Raw genomic sequence first — 17,663 nt, 5'->3', positions numbered from 1 at the left:
TTTGCCAGCTCCTGTGCTTGTGAGAGATGAGCGAGCTCCTCTCCCACGCCACGGACTGCTGTTCCTCCTCAGAATCAGAACTGCTCTGGGGCTCTATGGGCTCAGTTTCCACCCTGACAGATGGGTACATTCCAGATCCATTTTGATTAATGAAACTTCAGTATGGTTTGTATATCTAGGCCTCAGTCCAGAGAATGTTAATAGTGGAATGTTACATGAAAATTGTAACTTGCTGGTTGCACTAAGACATGACTAAGGCATGACTGACTTTCTCTGGATTGAGTCATTGTCAACTTGAGCCACTTTGTAGGAAAAATGGCATATACTGGGTTGGATCCAGATTTAATCATACTTAAAGGAGATCTATTGAAATAAATGGGACTTAAGTTAGTCATGACTAACTCAACTCCCTTTAATTTCAATGGATCTACTCTAAGTATGACTAATTCTGGATCCAACCACTGTCATGTGTGGAAGGTAGTGAGCATATAGACCAGAATGCTACCACTGACATCATATGCTCCCTGCAAAATAAACCAGACATACCACATGTCACAAGGTATAGTGTTCATAGTTTTTCCTACACAGAAGTCATCTCCATGTCAGAAAAATGTCATGTGTCAAGCCTTTGCTTTGAAGTAACCAGAATACACTACAATAACAGACAGAATAACAAGATACTGGATCACTAGTGTGAGCACATAAAGCTATCTTTATATTCACCAACACATACAAACCAGATATGCACACACAAAATCCCAGTAAACAGGATTTCATTAAAGCCTGGATGTATGCATGTATCATGCGTGCACATACGCATGCGTGTGTGTGTTTTTAAAATATGGAAATAGAAAGTTAAATCCACTGAGTAAATATTATTTATCTCTTTAAGGGAAAACCAACTCTCCTCTAAAGTCACTTTGATTTTTTTAAAAAGCTGTGATTTATAAGGAAATCCCAGTAGAGCACAAGAAAAAGATATTCTCAAGGTGTAGCATAATTCAGGGCAAAAAAGTTAAAATGCATGAGAGGAATTTGACTATGTGAGCGATGTTTTCCTATTACTTAGAGAAATCTCCCCAAAAAGACAATGAAAACATCACCACCACATTGTTCATCTCATTTCTCAGCTGCCACTTTTTAAATCATTAACGCTGCCAATTATATTGGCATTAGGCAGACACATTTGACAAGCGTATATTTTGTCACATTTATACTTGTCAAAAAGATGATAACAGACCCAAGCAGAATGTCAGATCCAAATTCTGCAGTTGCATCCAGAATGCTTAGCAAGATGTCCAATAACAAACAATGTTATTTGTTGGGAAATAAATATGACAGTCACAATATGTGGAACATATCTAATATGATGTAGAAAATGTCACAATATTAAATATGCATGCAAAAATAAACAATCATTCAGATCACAAACTTATTTTCCTGGGAAAATCTGAATAGATGAAAACAACATATTACCTGGGGGAACACTCAATCCATTTTCCAATTTTATTTTTAAACAACATTTTATTCATACTTTTAAATACTGTAATTTCTATACAGGCCCTCTCACATTTTATCCTTCTCGATCACTCCCCACATAACCCTACTAAGATTTAAAAGATACCGTACTGAATAATAATTGCAAGACTGAACACTCACCATAAAGCAATCAACATGGACAAGAAATAAAGCTAACTATAGCTCTCCCTGCCTGTAAATCATATACAGATAAACCAAAAGCACAAATTAAACTGATAAAGGTTGTGTGCATGGTGCACTATGACCAAGCTTCCCTTGCCTCATAAAATCCTTAAACTACAGGTACTTAATGTTTACGCTTAACATCCATAATTCAGCTTGCTTCCAAAAACGCTGGCTTGAACCAGAAGTAGCCTGTTGACATCACAGTTTGTGCCAGTATGAGAGGCTTCTATGAAAGCACATCATGGCTGCATCTGTACTCAATAAACTAGGCCCACTGACCCTCATGCCTCTCCTTGGTTGCCTTATGGAATTGGCTTCCAGATTAGTGAAAGGATAATCTCCCTCTCCTCAGTCAACTTCTGTAGTGGTAGCCAAGAAGAGCCAACATAGAGCCACTGCTGACTTGAAGACGGACTTTGTTTCAACAGTGCTGCTGTTAGGATTTACAGACCCCAAATATATGTGAGTAAATGTCTAGTTCACACACATGCAATCACATGTGCACATGCACATGCATGTATGCATACACACACACACACACACACACAACTGCCATGTTTGGAACATGCTAGAAAAGGCCGTGTGAGCCATGGTGTAAATTCAAAAATGTGGAAAGCATAATTTCAGAATTAAAATAGAAATTATTTCATGACTCATGGGATTTTATGTATGGGATGGAATTGTGCTATGTTGTGTGGGAGGGAGCCCATGTTACAAGTTTGTACCGGGGCCCCCCAAAATGATGCTTGGATCCCTCACCCACCTAGCAGTGAACGTGGCTCATATGCCTGCTTATCTTCTGTCACCCTGACAGCATGGGCCACTGCTCCATTTGAGTATAGCTTTACAAGTTTTGAAGACCATAGTTAAGGATGGGCAGGCTACATGAGTAGGAGCAAAAGCCTGTTGTGGTGTTAAGCTCTTGCTTGTGCCGCAGCAGCAGAAACCCTGGGAGAACATACCGAAAGTTGCTTTATAGTCAGACCATTTGACACCAACCTCCACAATGTCAGGCAAAGGATTTCCCCAGTCTCTCCTAATTGAAAGGCTTCCGTTAGAGATGTCAGGGATTTAATTTGCATGAAAAGCATGTGCTCTGCCACTGAACTATAGCCCCTCTCATAAGATTAGTACCAATTTCATGCCCATTCCTCATTACTCTCTCCATATATAGAGGCAGAGAGAAAAGTTTCAGAAAATAAAAATAAAGAGCTTGAAATGCTAGCCGACCTCTACTGATTGGATCTGGAATTGCAACTGCAAGGCCCAAGAGGAGGTTGTTCTAGAATATAAGCTACACAAAGTAAACCACATGTACTTTGTCAATAGTAAAAAACTATGCTCATGCAGCAATGAGAAAAACATGAGAAAAGGCTAACTTTAAAATAGCATCCCAGTTTGCTATCTCCTTACCTCTAGATTCATATACACGGTACTAACTGCTACTTTTATTTCTCCATCTGACACCTCTTTGAGATCCTTGAGCATAGCCTCCTCAATCCTTAGCTCTGTGGGACAGACAGGGAAATTATTGGTACATGCTTAAGATCAGCAGGCTGCAATATATAACAAATAATATTGGCTCTGAGAAGAACATTGGATGTTAATGTATTTGTCTTTTTGTTTGTTATGTTATATGGCCCAAATAAATACAACCTGTCTCCACTTTGTCCAGAACTTTGACTAGGGACTAAACCAAGGGTGGGCAATTTTGGAAGGTCTGGGAACTATTTTTATCCCACCCCCCACCCCACCCCAGCCCTGATAGCCCCGCAGGCCGCACTCCTGCTGCCACCGCCGTTTGAAATTTGACAGCAGTGTCAAAAACTGCTACGAAATATGACAATGACAAAAATTAGCTTCAATGCATTTTTTTTTTGCCATTGCTGCGAATTTTGGTGGTGTCACAGCGGTTGCAGGGGCCACAACAAGGGTGGCAGGAGATGCATATTGCCCACCCCTGAACTTAAGCAACACTCACCATACTTGTAAACTTGTAACAGGCCCAGCAGATATGTCATGATAAAATATTAGACTGAACAGTGTTTCATGGTCATTTTGTTTCCAGAAAGTATCACAATCTTTTGCGGGGGGCAGGGGGAGAAAGGGACTCTATGTGCGCTAGTCATATACTCTATAAATAACCACCATACACTGTGGTGGTGAAAGGTCTAGAGTTTGTTTGTTTTATATTTTACAGGTCTCCCGATTCTCTATCATTCCACTCAGTCTAAAATTAGTTACCTGAGAAACATAAACGTATGTGCTAGTGGATCAAAAAACAGAAAGAGAGAGAGAGAGAGAGGAAGTCAAGAAATTCTGTACCATCTGCATGAAACTGAGCCTCCTGCAAGGCAGCGATAATATCCTCTCGGGGTAGCAGCTCTGGGAACTTCTCCTCCAAACTGGAAAGCACATCCTCCTGCTCTTGGGTCATTTTTTCAGAATCCGTGGCCATGGCTTTAGAGAGGAGGCTCCCTGAAGTTTTTAAAGGGGATATTAGTTCACAAGAAAAAAGGTGGAAACGATAATGACCTAATTGATCATTCACGCGTATCTAAAGAAATAGCCATCATTTTATTTCTTAATAAAATTTATTAATTCTTAATAATTAAGAATTTATTAATTCTTTCTTATTCATAGTAGGCTACTTAAATGCCAAATTTCTATAAATTGCATGTTTTCCTTTTTAATGCATGCTTGCATTCCTCCCCCACCAAGGAAGGGCTAGTTGTTTGCTTTTAAAGCGGAAAACCACATCTCCAAGGCCATAAGGCAGAGAATTGTGCAGTTAGCATTATTTGCTGCAAAATACTTCAGGGTTTTCCTCTGAACAGAAGCTCATCCATGCCACTTGCTTCAAAAGGATTTGTGCACAGGCCTATTGTTGGACAAAAAAAGTTGAAATCCCTCCTAGGAATATGCAAACCTTTGTACATACCTAAAGGGGCTTGTTGGACAGCAGCAACAGTGCCTAGCCACATACAACTATCTGGAAGTATTTCCTTTGAAATCTTCCTAATAATTATCTTTGAGTCTGATTAAATTGAAATTTAACCCATATGGTGATTTCCCACACCCACCAAGGCTGGCACCAAAGGTAGTGCCAGCCATGGCACCTGCTGAGGGCCCGCACCCCAGCAAAGGCCCACTGATACAAGCCCCCTGGAGTTGCTCCTCCTATTCATCATTGCAACCTGCTTATTCACCTACCACTCCGGCTCAGACAAGCAAGCGGCGGCAATGGTGAGAAAGAGGAGGAGGAGCAATAGCAGCTGGTGACAGTGGCAGTGAGAAAACAGATTCACTGAGGGAGGGGGGCCATTGAGGGTGTCTTGCCCAAGGGCCCTCAAAAATCTGGAGTCGGCACTGCCACCAACAGCGTGATTGTATTAAATTAGTTTCTGCAAATAAAAATATATTCAGTAATCTAAATGAACGGGTGACTTAACAACAACACACAGTCAAGGACTGTTTCTAAAAGTCAGCTAGAGAGAGATACATTTATGAGGAATGCTACAGATGGGCTTGGCATTTTAGGTTTTCAACAATACTACCACAAAAGGGCTGTACTTTCAGCCGAAGAGGAGGCGCATAGGAATCTGCCTATAGCAGGTCAGTTTGTCCATCTAAGGTAGCCGCCAGCAAGATCACATCACTCCAGGGCTGAAGGAGGTGCACCGGTTACCAGTTGTTTTCCGGGCCAAATTCAAGGTGTTGGTTTTGACCTTTAAAACCCTATATGGTTCCCGCCCAGCCTATCTTAAGGAGCGCCTCTAGCAACACCAGACAGGCCGCTTAACAAGATCAGCCTCGGATGGCCTTCCCTCTGTCCCGTCAGCCAGGACAGCTAAGCTGGTGGGGACGAGAGAGAGGGCCTTTTCTGTGGTGGCCCCCACTGTGTGGAACCCCCTCCCTAGGGAACTCCGCCATGCCCCCTCTTTAATGAGCTTCTGCTGTGCATTAAAAACGTGGTTGTTCAGGCAGGCATTTGGGGTGGGTTAGGGTATTTTTAGAAATATGATGTTTTTACTGTAGAATTTTATTGTTTTAAACTGTTCTATTATACACTCTGTACATTGCCCAGAGTGGCTGGGTGACCAGCCAGATGGACGATTAATAAATTTAATAAATAAATAAATAAACCCAGGATAGTCTGTTCTGACAGGTGGCAGCAGCAGCTCCTCAGCAGAGATGGTTTCCATCACTCATTACCTGATCCCTTTCACTGAAGCTGGGATGCAAAGCATGTGCTCTGCCACTGATCTATGGCTTTTACTCCACCCCAAGTTGCTCAAAAGCTAAGTTAGTCCAAATCTCTACTCATATTTGGAAAGCTGGCACATGTTCTTAATTGTCTCAGAAGGTGAGCCATGAAAAATCTGCAATGAGGATCTCCTGCCTTTAAAAAAAAGAAAAAAAGGAGAAAAAAGGTTAATAGCAGCTGTCTGTGTGCGTAAATCAAATCAGGACTGTGGTAATCAAGGAGGCACTTTTGACCTCCCTCACCAGCACCCGTGTTATATTGCTTATTGAAATAGCTGCTATGCGCCTGACAAGAGAACGCTTACAATACTCATATGATAGTTGTACGTTTTCCCCTACAGAGCCAAAAACAGGTTAGCCTGTGAGAGGAAGGGACCTCCCATAAGTGGAAGGGCTCTGCTCATGTAAGGTCTCTCCACCAGATTTTTTTTGGGGGGGATTCCCCGTCCCCCAAGCTTACTCCATTCAGCAAGGCCTTGTGACTCTCTGTGTAGTATTTTCAGGGGGATGGAGGGGGCAACTGTGGGAAGGAGGAGGCGGGTAAGTCCTTTTCCACCAACACAGTTGATACAGCGTAAATCTGGATCCAAGACCTTGGTTCTAACCCATTTAAGGTTTTATAAGTCATAACTAGCACTCTGAATTTTGACCATAAATGAACTGGTAGCAAGTACAGATTTGACAAAACTGGAGTATATGCTCCTAAAGGCAAACTCTAGACAATATTCTGTCACATTTTGCACCAGCTAAGTCTCCAAAACCTTTTCAAAGGCAGGTATAAATGTGACCAACACATGTCTGACAGTGACCAGAGTGTTTTTTCTAAGATTCATAAAGTGATCTCACATAAGGATGATTCACACTAGCAGGACATGGTGGCATATATACCCAAACTCCGTACCACAAAAAGGCCATCGGCAAAGTGCAAACCAAAGACTACTTTGCCAATAACATCCTAATTCAGATGTAATAATCACAGGATGATAAAACACCCTCTGACCCCACGCATTCCCTCCTCACCCTTTCTCTACTAGGGGTCCACTTGTAAAACACCAAAAAACAGAACGAAGGAGGACAGTATTTGCATAATATTTGCATATGCAAATTTATATGTGCAGATGCACGTTTAGAAATAATAATTACAATTTAAATAGAAATACAGTACATCTCACCCTAGTGGGGAAGACTGTGACCAGATAACCTGTGTGCCTTGCTCAGTCTGCTCTCCAGGTGCTGTTGATGGGCAACTTCAAGGCCCAGCTCATTCTTTATCTTTATGCTGAATAAAGCTGGGCAGCCTTTCAAGGAGAGGACTGGAAAGCCCTTCAAATAGAGGACTGTCCTCTTTAAAAGAGGACACATAACCAACCACCCTATGCCATTGCACCCTTGGCTTTGGTTCTTGGATTAGATCCTGGGTTCATATGATTTGTAAGCAAATATTAAATAATAGTTTCATAGTTTTAGGCATCATAGGAAACTGGTTTAATCAAGCTCTGGTATAAATGACAAAAAGGTACCTTAAATCCCCTCCAAATACCTTAGTATCTGAACCAGTCGGCCAGCCTGCAAAACAGACATGACTCTAGCCTTCTTCAGGCATTCCCCCTCATTGCATGAGGGTGCTCCCTGGCCATGCCTCTTCCTTTGCATCGCCATTGGGACTCCCATAGCCCTACACACATTGGAAGCTGAACATTTACTGCTCCACTCATGTAGGCTCCCCATGAAAAGCCTCCCCACTGCAAATGTTCAGCCCCCAATGCATGAAGGGGTACAGTAGCAGCAATGGTGATGTGAGGGAATGGTTGGGGCCATGGAATGCACCCCTGCTGTGCCCCCTCATGCGATGAGAGGGAACACCTGAAGAGTTCTAGAGTTATGCTAGTATTGCAGGCTGACACCTTGGTTCACATATTTAGGTATTTGGGAGTGTTTATTGGACAGAGTTTAGAGGTGTGCAGAATTAATAAAAGAAGCCACTCCCTTATATGTGTGTCCATATGCTGGGCCAATGCTGACAAATTCTCAAAATGTGAGAGCTACTTTAAATCCCACTGTTCAGTGGCTCCCAAGTTCTGGTGATGTGCTTGTGCATAGCAGTCATCACATACACAATCAGCGTGGGACACAAGGAATTGGGAAGTGCCACATAGTGGTTATAAAGTGGTTATATTACAAATATAAAGTGGCTACTACCTCTTAAAAGCTCACCTGTACCGGGCCACCAAGTTCTAAAAAATATATGTTAAGAAAAGGGGGGGGGGCGGAATTACATGATAAAATATTCTAAAGCACTTGGCTGAAATTGCAAAGTGATAGGTAGCAGCAGCCAAGTTGTAAAGCAACACAGGCTCATTAATTTAGAATTAAAGCTGACTAGAAGATCAGCACTGATTTGTGAGCCTAATTGTACAGAAAAAATATCAAGAAGGCTATGCTTCAATACAACTACAGTAACATTATTTGATTAATTTTATTTTAATTTATCACTTGTCAACATAGTGTAATTAAACCATTGATAACAAATTGAGTAATAATTGCACAACAGTCTTTGCCAAATCAATTCAGGATCTCAGCTAAGATGAGAGATAAATACTAGGACAATGTGACTGTATATGTTGCTGATACATAAAGTGATACATAAAAAGTAAACTGAAATGGATTTTTATTTTACAAAATCAGTATTCCTAATCTCTCTGAGGACAGGAACCAGGTATACCTTTTTAAAAAACAACAACAGTCTACTACTGTGCTATAAGCATATATCAAATATTCAGTAAAATTGTGGAGGTTTTTACAGTTCATGATGAAAACCACATCAAAACCAGCTTCTTCAAGAATTTGGTAGCCAATATGAATTAAATATAGCAGCCATTCAGCACCACAGTTTTACTACCTCTTTATCTCCTGATACACCAGCCTTCCCCAATCCGGTGCCCTCCAGATATTTTGGATTTCCACCAACCCCAGCCAGCATGGACAGTGGTCAGGGATGATGGGAGATGTAGTCCAAACATCTGGAGGGGCACCAAGTTGGAAGCTGTGATGTACCCACAGATGGCTCCAGTTGTACTACTGAAATAATACAGTATAAACATGCAAATTTACCCAGGAATTAGAGGTTACAAATCGGAGGAAGTATGACTGTGAGTAACCATTGCCTTTGGGAATCTCAAAGAAAGATTGTGTCAGCAGCTAAGTGACTCTCAAGAGCTAGCACATGCTATATCATGGCTGCAGGCAAAACTGTTTGATGGAGAAAGTATAACAATATCCTTGCATGAAGGACAAAAGTGCTTAAACACTTGGATTTGTTTTGAGGGTTTTGAAAAATCTACTTCTCTTGCCTTTCTTACATTGACATCTATAAAAGGTCAGTGATGTAATCCACTTAGCCTTTATGACCATATAACAAAAGGTTGAACCATCTATCCTGTGAATCATCCATCTTGCAAACAAGATTTGGGGGGAGGGGGAGGGTAAATGTTGGTTTTCATCCCAATCCCCTTAAAGAGAACTTTATACAATTACACAGTTGACGTGAGCTGCTAAAATAACAATTGAATCCCTGTCGCTGGATCATCCATTGGACAGGATGGCACTTTGGGGTCTGGACTGGATCTAATTTAGACCTTGAATCACACTGATATTTTCCTTGCTGAAATCTGCCTGTGTTTATGTGTTATACGATCTCTGCACCTTGTGGTATCCTTCATGGTCTTACACAAATAAACAGAAGGAAGGGTTTTTGAGAGTGCATTGACCCAAGATACCTGACTGAATTACATCCTTGCCAGCTGGCTCCAACCAAAAAAGTAATGATTCAGCAATTTAATGGATCCTGAGTTTGGCAACAGTCCCCTGGTAAATATCTCTCGGGAAATAAAATGATACAGGCTCAAGTTCCTGGCAGGTTTTCAAATTGTTTGCTTCTGGCATAAACCCAGAAATGGAGCAGGCCTTGACTAACAGCAGTGCCTGTCTTGGGGTACCGAAATTCTTGAAGCAGGTTTTGATAAAGTCTACTGGGAAGAATTAATTTATTGTGTACATGTAGAAGTGGCAAAGACATATCAGGGAAAAGTGCGTTTTAAAAAACAACCTTAAATATGGAAACTAGCTTACACAATAATTATAATCTTTGCACAAATATGTTTATTTTCCTGTTTTGCCACACTGCTGTTACTGATTCGCCTGTACGCCCCATCTCTGCAGCCACCTTTCTGACGGACAGCAAATTTGCATATTCTTTTTACTTTTACAAAGCCTAATGGCTGACACAGATTACAGTGATCTGTTTTTAAGGCTGCAGCAAATGTTTGCCCATTTTGATATTTGAATCAAAAGTAGTGCTTCCAGTAGGCCACAAATATTTACAGAGGGGAGAGTGCAAATGTTCATCTTTATTTATTTATTTATTTATTTATTACATTTATATCCCGCCTTTTTTCCTCCTCAAGGAACCCAAGGCGGCTTACACAATCCTCCAGTTTATCCTCACAACAACAACCCTGTGAGGTGGGTTGGGCTGAGAGTCTGTGACTGGCCCAAAGTCACCCAGTGAGCTTCCATGTCTGAGTGGGGACTAGAACCCGGATCTCCCAACTCCTAGTCCAACACTCTAGCCACTACAACACGCTGGCTCTTATTTAATTATTATTATTATTATTTTATTATTATTATTATTATTATTATTATTATTTAAATAAGTTCAGAAAGTTCATCATTATTTAAATAAGAAAATACTGTTTCTTCTATCTATGGCTGTTTCGGTAGCGTTTTTTTCCTACTTAGACCTTCTTTCATATTCCTAAAATGATCAAATGATCATATAGCCCAGCTTTTCCTAACCTGGTGTTCTCCAGATGTTTTGGACTATAAGTCCAATCAGCCCCAGAGAGTATGACCAGTGGTTGGGGTGATGGGAGTTGTAGTCTAAAGCATCTGGAAGGTACCAGGTTAGGGAAGGCTGATACAGCCAAACAGGGATCAATATGTCATGCCACTATGCAGCTAATCTGATTTAGCTACACGCTGGTATCACTGAGGGCAAACAAAGCCGTTTGAAAGGAAAGGCAATGCTTCCTGAATAGGTGAACACTTTCTTGCCCATTTTCAGTAATCCCTGAGAAATCACCAGAAAGGGAACGCCTTTCAGTGCTGATAAAAATGTCAACAAAAATCACACACACGCACGCATGCACACTTTTTGGCTCAGCCCTAAACTGTCTGCATTTAAATAATGCCTTAATGGCTAAGCTTTTTACTTAGTCTTATTTATGCACAGTCCGTTTGATTTTAATGCTACTTTACAATGTACTTGCCTCTCTCTGTCCCAGTCTCTCTCTTCCTAGCATCCAGATTTACCCCTCTCAATTCCACATAAAGATGACGATGATGATGATTCCAAAGTTGAGTATGTACTGAACTTGTACGCGATGTGAAGGCAGCAACACTTGCCAGTGCTGCAGATACCACCTACCTTTGCAAAGTCTTCTGGCCAGTAATCACTGGCCTCTTTCCCTGCGTAGTGATATTGGTTGTCTGTGGAAACTAGGTCTGCCCTTAGACATCTCACTGTTCAAGGAGTGTTTAACAAAGACGTAACACGTTATGGGTGGTGTAGAATGAATGAATAGAAAGAAATGGCTCTCTCCCTAAACAGCAGAATGCAGCATCACACCATCAAATAGATGGAAGCAGATTTAGGACAAGGTTGTGACTGCCACTAGCATGGACCACTTCTTAAAAGGATGTGCGGGGTGGGTATATTGATGTCCTGTATATAGAATGGTAGCTAGACAGGAAGCCTTCCCATTACATGTATACACAGTATAGACCACTATGTGCAGTAGGAACATCCAGAATACAGGGGAAGAGACTAAACATCACCCCCTTGTCGCTAAAATCCTTAAGAATGCATCAGAATGAGAGAATAGGGCATGGGGGAGATCAGTGGCTGCAGGCTGTAAGACACCCGGTTGCTATTTCCTGCATTTGGCACTTTGGGGGGAAGTGGTTATCGGTGGTGTGCTAATGTCTCAATGCAATTGGAAGAACTGGTGTATTTGTCTTTGGCTTATGCATTACTGATCCATATAAACTGATACTGTGTCTAAATGGTTAATCTTGCCAATTTTGTAATTAATTTGAAATGTTATGTTAGTGAAATGAATTGTTTGGATTCTTATGGCAATGATGTATTGCTGCAGCTGATATATCAATATGCATCCTTGTTTTCGTATTCCTGTACTTGTGTTGTGAGCCACTTTGGGCACATTGTGTGGCAAAGTGGCATACAAATTAAAAGTGACGATGACGATAGTTATAGGGAGAAATATTTATGCCCTCTTCATCATCCTGTCTGTGACCCTTCCATGGGAAATGTGGCTCATCACTATCTGTCACAAAAGCTGGGCTAAATTGTTTTTGGGGGTTGGGGGCATAATTCTGCTCAAATACTTTTATGCATGGGAGAACCACCAACCTAGTATGCACTGGATGCAGGTGGAATGGAGGACAGAATTAGTTCATTCTATGTTTGATCATATTCACTGTCTGCTAGGGCAATTTTTTCCAAACCTGACATGTCCCAGAAACAAAGCTACAACAACATAGGAGATATTCTGCTACCCAACTGATGTGCAGATATCGTCACTCAACATTTCTGTCTAATGATATGGCAAACGCCCCAGTCATGCCTATATTTAAATGCATATTTTAATATTCCACATAATGTTACTCTTTAACAAACTCTTTACACCCTGCTTCTTTCATGCAGCTTCCTATGGTCTTTAAAAGGATTGTTAACCAAAGAATGGATCACGGTCTCTCCACATGAGTGGATTCAGAAACACTCCATTAAACCTTTCAGTATTTAATATGAAGAGCAATCTCTCACCTCTGAGGAGATGAGCCAGTTGCTGAGTGATTAACTCCGGTGCCTTTTGGAGAAGCTCTTTTGCTACTAGAGAGGAAGCCGATTCTAATAACTCCAGGTTGCCATCACATTGTTCTTCAGGGTTGATGACTCTGACAACAGCTGATTCCAAACTTTTATCTTCACTATAAAGCAAAGTTTCCAAAGCTTGTTTTTTTTCTTATTCATTTCATTTGTACAAACTCTCTAATGCAACACTGCAGTCATCTAAATGCAGTTAAGCAATACTATTTTTAAGTGAGCTTGGTAACAGAAATTATTATGCGACAGCATTTTAATTATTATTATTTCAGATAATTAAAATAATAGCCCTATTCAAGCATTCAGTACCAGTGGATACCAAATGTGTGAAGGGCCCAGCAGAAGTCTGTCTCCTCCTTTTCTCTCCTTTTGACAAGAGGCTGCAAGATCCTGCCTGCACCAATCCTTTGAAGTATTTGTTCCTCTTTAAAGACCAAGAAGCTTTTGTGTGAAAACCCAGTTGGCACCAAAGGGGAACTTCCCCCCAAAGAAATTAAGAAAATACCAGCTTCAGGGAAGAGACTTTTCTGAGGACCACATCAGAGGAGGAAAGGGTTAAATTTCACCTCCACACCTTCTGTGAACTCAGTAATGCCACCCCACCCACCTCCAGTTTGGCTGATGCTATTTGGATTTATTAAAAACCTGCAAATGCAATGCAAAGACACATTTAACATCACCTCTAGTTTGGCATTTCACATTTGCTGATGGTGCTGTTTCTCAACACTTTGCCATTCTAATGGCTTTATGAGTGCATAAAACATAGGGCCCTCCTGCACACCTAAACCTAAACTTAATTTTGTGTTCTATTCAGAGTCCAAGTAAAGGGGAAAGATACCCCAAAGAACCTGGGCTTTCATGTACAATTCAGAGCATGTGTGTGTGTGTGTGCGTGTGTGTGTGTGTGGGGGGGGAGAGAGTGTTCATGCATTTGAGCTGTGTATATATGCCTTGATGAACATGGCTTGAGTGAATGATCTCTAATCACATAAATATGAACTGGATAAATACGGGCCAAAACACACGTTAGCTTACTAGCATTTTTTGTGTTCTTTTTGTTTTTACTCTACAGAGGGCTCAATACAGATCTTAAAAGCCCCCCCCCCAAAAAAATACTAGGGGCCTGATCCTTATATTTTGTAATGATAAGAAGATTGTCACCCTAACGTCGCACCGTCCTTGTAATACATTATATAGCTTTATGACTAATGGTTGCATGGTGCAATGTAAATTGTCCCTCCTGATCATAGTCAGCAGTTAAGGCAAACAATACATGTGGTGGAGTCCCCCTTCACACACTTGAACCAACCTTGGATCAGGGAAGAGGGGATTTTCAGGGGCAACTAAGGACAAATCCTTGCTTTAGACAGTATGATACCTTGTCAGTGTGCTGCTGTTCACAAGCGTAAGAGACAATTTGCCTTCATTGTTCAGCTGATACAAATTTATTTCATCACGGAAGACGTGGAGAGACTCTGGGATATTCAGCTCTTCAAAAATAAACCGAGTTTCTGTGTGGTAGCAGAACTCTCTTCTTGGTATGTTCAGTACAGGCAAGCACAGAATGTTAGGTGGACTGACCTATAACAGGAGAATTCCTGAGCATTAGAAAGCATGTGAAAAACCATTAGTGTACATAGTTTTTCATTCTGAACTGGCACAACAGTGATTTAGTGCTTCATAAATTAAGTCCTAAAATGAGTGAAAACATTTGTTTGTGGATCAGGAGAAGTCAGCGGAGCTCCCTTTTGTGAGTTCTGCTGACCAGCCTCATCCTGGAAACAAGAGTTCCCACTCATTTTGGCTTGCTTTATGAAATGCCCAATCCCTGTTGCACTGGTGGTTGCTCCCATTAGTGCATGGACACAACAGGATACTGCCCATCTTGTTCACTTCTGGTGGTGTTTGTAGATGAACACTTTTTCCTTTATATAATAATATATACATTAAATATACATGCTTTTTTCTAGAACTGAACACATTATAATTTGTTCAGCACTTAAAGAAAGACTAGCTGCCTCACAGAAATGGATTAAGAGCTTTTCTACACAAGCCATTTATTGTGCAATCGTCATTCCTTACTCACAGTTGTTTATGGGTTCCTTAGATGACGTCGTGACCCTGCAGTTTTCCTTCTGTTTTTAAACAGCAAGTTCTTTTAGAGCAAGGAAAATGTGATATTATTTGTGGTTTAATTTATTATTAAAAATAATATTATTATTATTAAATGCTTTTTCCACTTGTCTATTTGCACTATTCTGCTATACCACAGAGCCACCTAGAGGTTATGTAGCAGAAAACCAGGAAAGAAACACTCTTCATGCAGTGCTTGGATCTCAATTCTGTGACAAAATCAAAAGTATATTCAGGGGATTAACAGCTTCATGGAGAAAAGCTTTTAAAATCTAAGAAGAGACATGATATACAAAGAAAGGGGCAAGGAAATGCAAGGTATAGAGGACATAAACCATATGGGGAAAGCCAGAGTAATGATATAATTTTTAAAATGCTTCTTAATGGTGATGATAGACTAAGGGTGCAATATTATTGCTGGTGGAAGGTCAGATGAAAGATCATAATATGTGGTGCACATGCTGCTCTACCAGTAGAGAGGGAAGCACACTGACAGAGCAAAACTCGCATTACCAGAGGGCCTGCAGTATACTTGTCAAAAGCTCCACTGGTCCAAAGGTCCCTCATTCCGCTTAACATGCTCCCCCCAAAGGGCCCAACATTATGCCAGTCCTGGGGTAAGTCAGTTCGGTTGTAATACATTGTCCCCATTGCAGTTAAAGGACGGGGGGAGGGGCGGGAATTGCCCATACCTCTTATTCTAGCTGTAGTAAAATGGCAGGACAAGATGTGGCAGTTGCTCCAACATGGAATCTCTCCCATGATAAGCTAGGATTACTCTCACCAGCTGCAATCCTATACACTTACCTGTGAATAAGCTTGACTTGAGTGAGATTTATATCTGCGCAAATATGTATAAGATTGCACTGTGAACAAAGCAGATGTCAGTGGAGAGGGCATTCTAATTATAAGGAGCAGTTAAGGTAAATGGGTACAGGTGTAGATAGAGGTGGAAATCCTAGTCTAAGGTTAAATTACATCAGTGAAATGGCTCTTGGATAGCTCAGGTAAATCTATTAAAGAAAGTGTAGGGATTAAAGCAGTGATCCAGCAATAAGTTCCCAGCAATAAAATCAGAATATTGTTATTATTGACTTCTCTTGCAGTTTTTCTATCAAATGAATAAGTTCAATATGCTATAATAGAATTATAATTATTAAAAACAAAACATAGAATCAATATTTACCTTTTCAAGATAGTAGGCATAAGTTAAAGCTGAAATAAGAGAATCCAAATCACAAGTTTTTTTCCCAAGGACTACGTGTACTTTATCCAGGTACTTATTTCGACTCTAGAAGACAGTGTTTAAATAGTTAGAATCGAGGAATGCTGGCATATGTTATCTTTTAGAAACAACTAAATATCTGGCAAAATTCATCTGTCCCAAGATAACCTTCATGGCAAAGAACCAGACCAGTCTTGTCATTTGGCACATATGGGACTTGAAGTGGAATAGTAAAGACAGAGGCCCAGTTCAGATGTGGGAAGGAACTATAGTTCCTGCTATATGAACAGGCTACAGCAAGCCTCTGGCACATGTCCTTCCCCCCACTCCTCTTTTTCATGCCAGAGGAGGAGATCTGATGCTTCTGCTTCTGATTTTAAACAATCCAAAGTTCTGAACTTGGGAAACTATGGTGTGTTTAAACTCTAGCTAGTGAACAAACAAGGATCAGAAACCACTGTTTGATCCTGGCTTATTCTCACTAACTAGAATTTAAGCAAATATAGTTCCTTACGTTTGGAAATAACAGTGAACTGTGGTTGGCTTAAAATCAAAAGTGAAAGCTTCTGATCTCCTTCTCTGGTGTGTGAAAGCGGAGAGGGGAGGGGGACTAGCTCATGAGCCATGGCTTGTTCATGTAACACGAAACCATGGTTTCCATTATGTCTGAACTAGAACAGAAAAAGTAATAGTCTTGTTCGAATTACCTTCAGCTGGAGTTCTGCTTTCAATTTCATTCTCACATGTTGAGAAGGTTTAGGGTCTGCCTAGACCAACTCATTTTCATGTGTTTTGCACCTGGAAATATTGTATTTATGCAGTATTACCTTCATAATGTGAGTTATCCTGATTAGAGCTCCACTTCTTGGTAGTGTTTTTTTTAGCACCAAATATCATATCATATATATACTCATACAGAGAGAGAGAGAGGAATGCTGAGTGTCTGTTGTGGGGACAGGGGCACGATGGAAAACTGGGAAGAGAAATGGAATGAAGTATCCCAAGAGAAGGGGTCGCTGACTGGCTAGAACAACAGCACTCCACACTGCAACACTTTGTTGTAGGTCCCACTTGTTTCTGACTTTCTCACAATACTCCTTACTTATATTTGGAAAAGTACTTTTCCATATCCCCCAACCTGATTTTTGCCCAAACCTCTCATTCTTCATTGTCAAAGCCCTTTTTTCTTTCTTAATGTATTTAAATTGTTTGCACACATATACTTATTCACCAATAGATGCTCCAGTATTTTCTTGTGAGTTGGGATGAGAAAAAGATAGGGTTGTTTTTGACCTTGCATAATTCTGGATATTTCACAGCCCCATAGAGACAGCTCAGAGTTCACTCCCACAAATACACACACGCATGCGA

General features: G+C 40.8%; 1 protein-coding gene across 1 annotated transcript in view; it reads right to left on the bottom strand.

Annotated features, from left to right (window-relative positions):
- Positions 1–17,663, bottom strand: part of PRUNE2 (prune homolog 2 with BCH domain) — a 192,491-nt gene that overhangs the window by 117,985 nt on the left and 56,843 nt on the right. Inside the window, exons 2-6 of the mRNA XM_084834268.1 lie at positions 16,254–16,358; positions 14,313–14,515; positions 12,875–13,038; positions 4,030–4,182; positions 3,118–3,212 (exon numbers count right to left, since the gene is read on the bottom strand). Coding sequence (XP_084690394.1) covers positions 3,118–3,212; positions 4,030–4,182; positions 12,875–13,038; positions 14,313–14,515; positions 16,254–16,358 — 720 coding nt within the window. The remainder of the gene's footprint in view (positions 1–3,117; positions 3,213–4,029; positions 4,183–12,874; positions 13,039–14,312; positions 14,516–16,253; positions 16,359–17,663) is intronic.

Source organism: Heloderma suspectum, chromosome 2 (assembly GCF_057233095.1).
Source record: "Heloderma suspectum isolate Gila_16-S chromosome 2, 16-S_ref, whole genome shotgun sequence".
Classification (NCBI taxonomy): domain Eukaryota; kingdom Metazoa; phylum Chordata; class Lepidosauria; order Squamata; family Helodermatidae; genus Heloderma; species Heloderma suspectum.
This window is presented reverse-complemented; position numbering and strand designations above follow the sequence as displayed.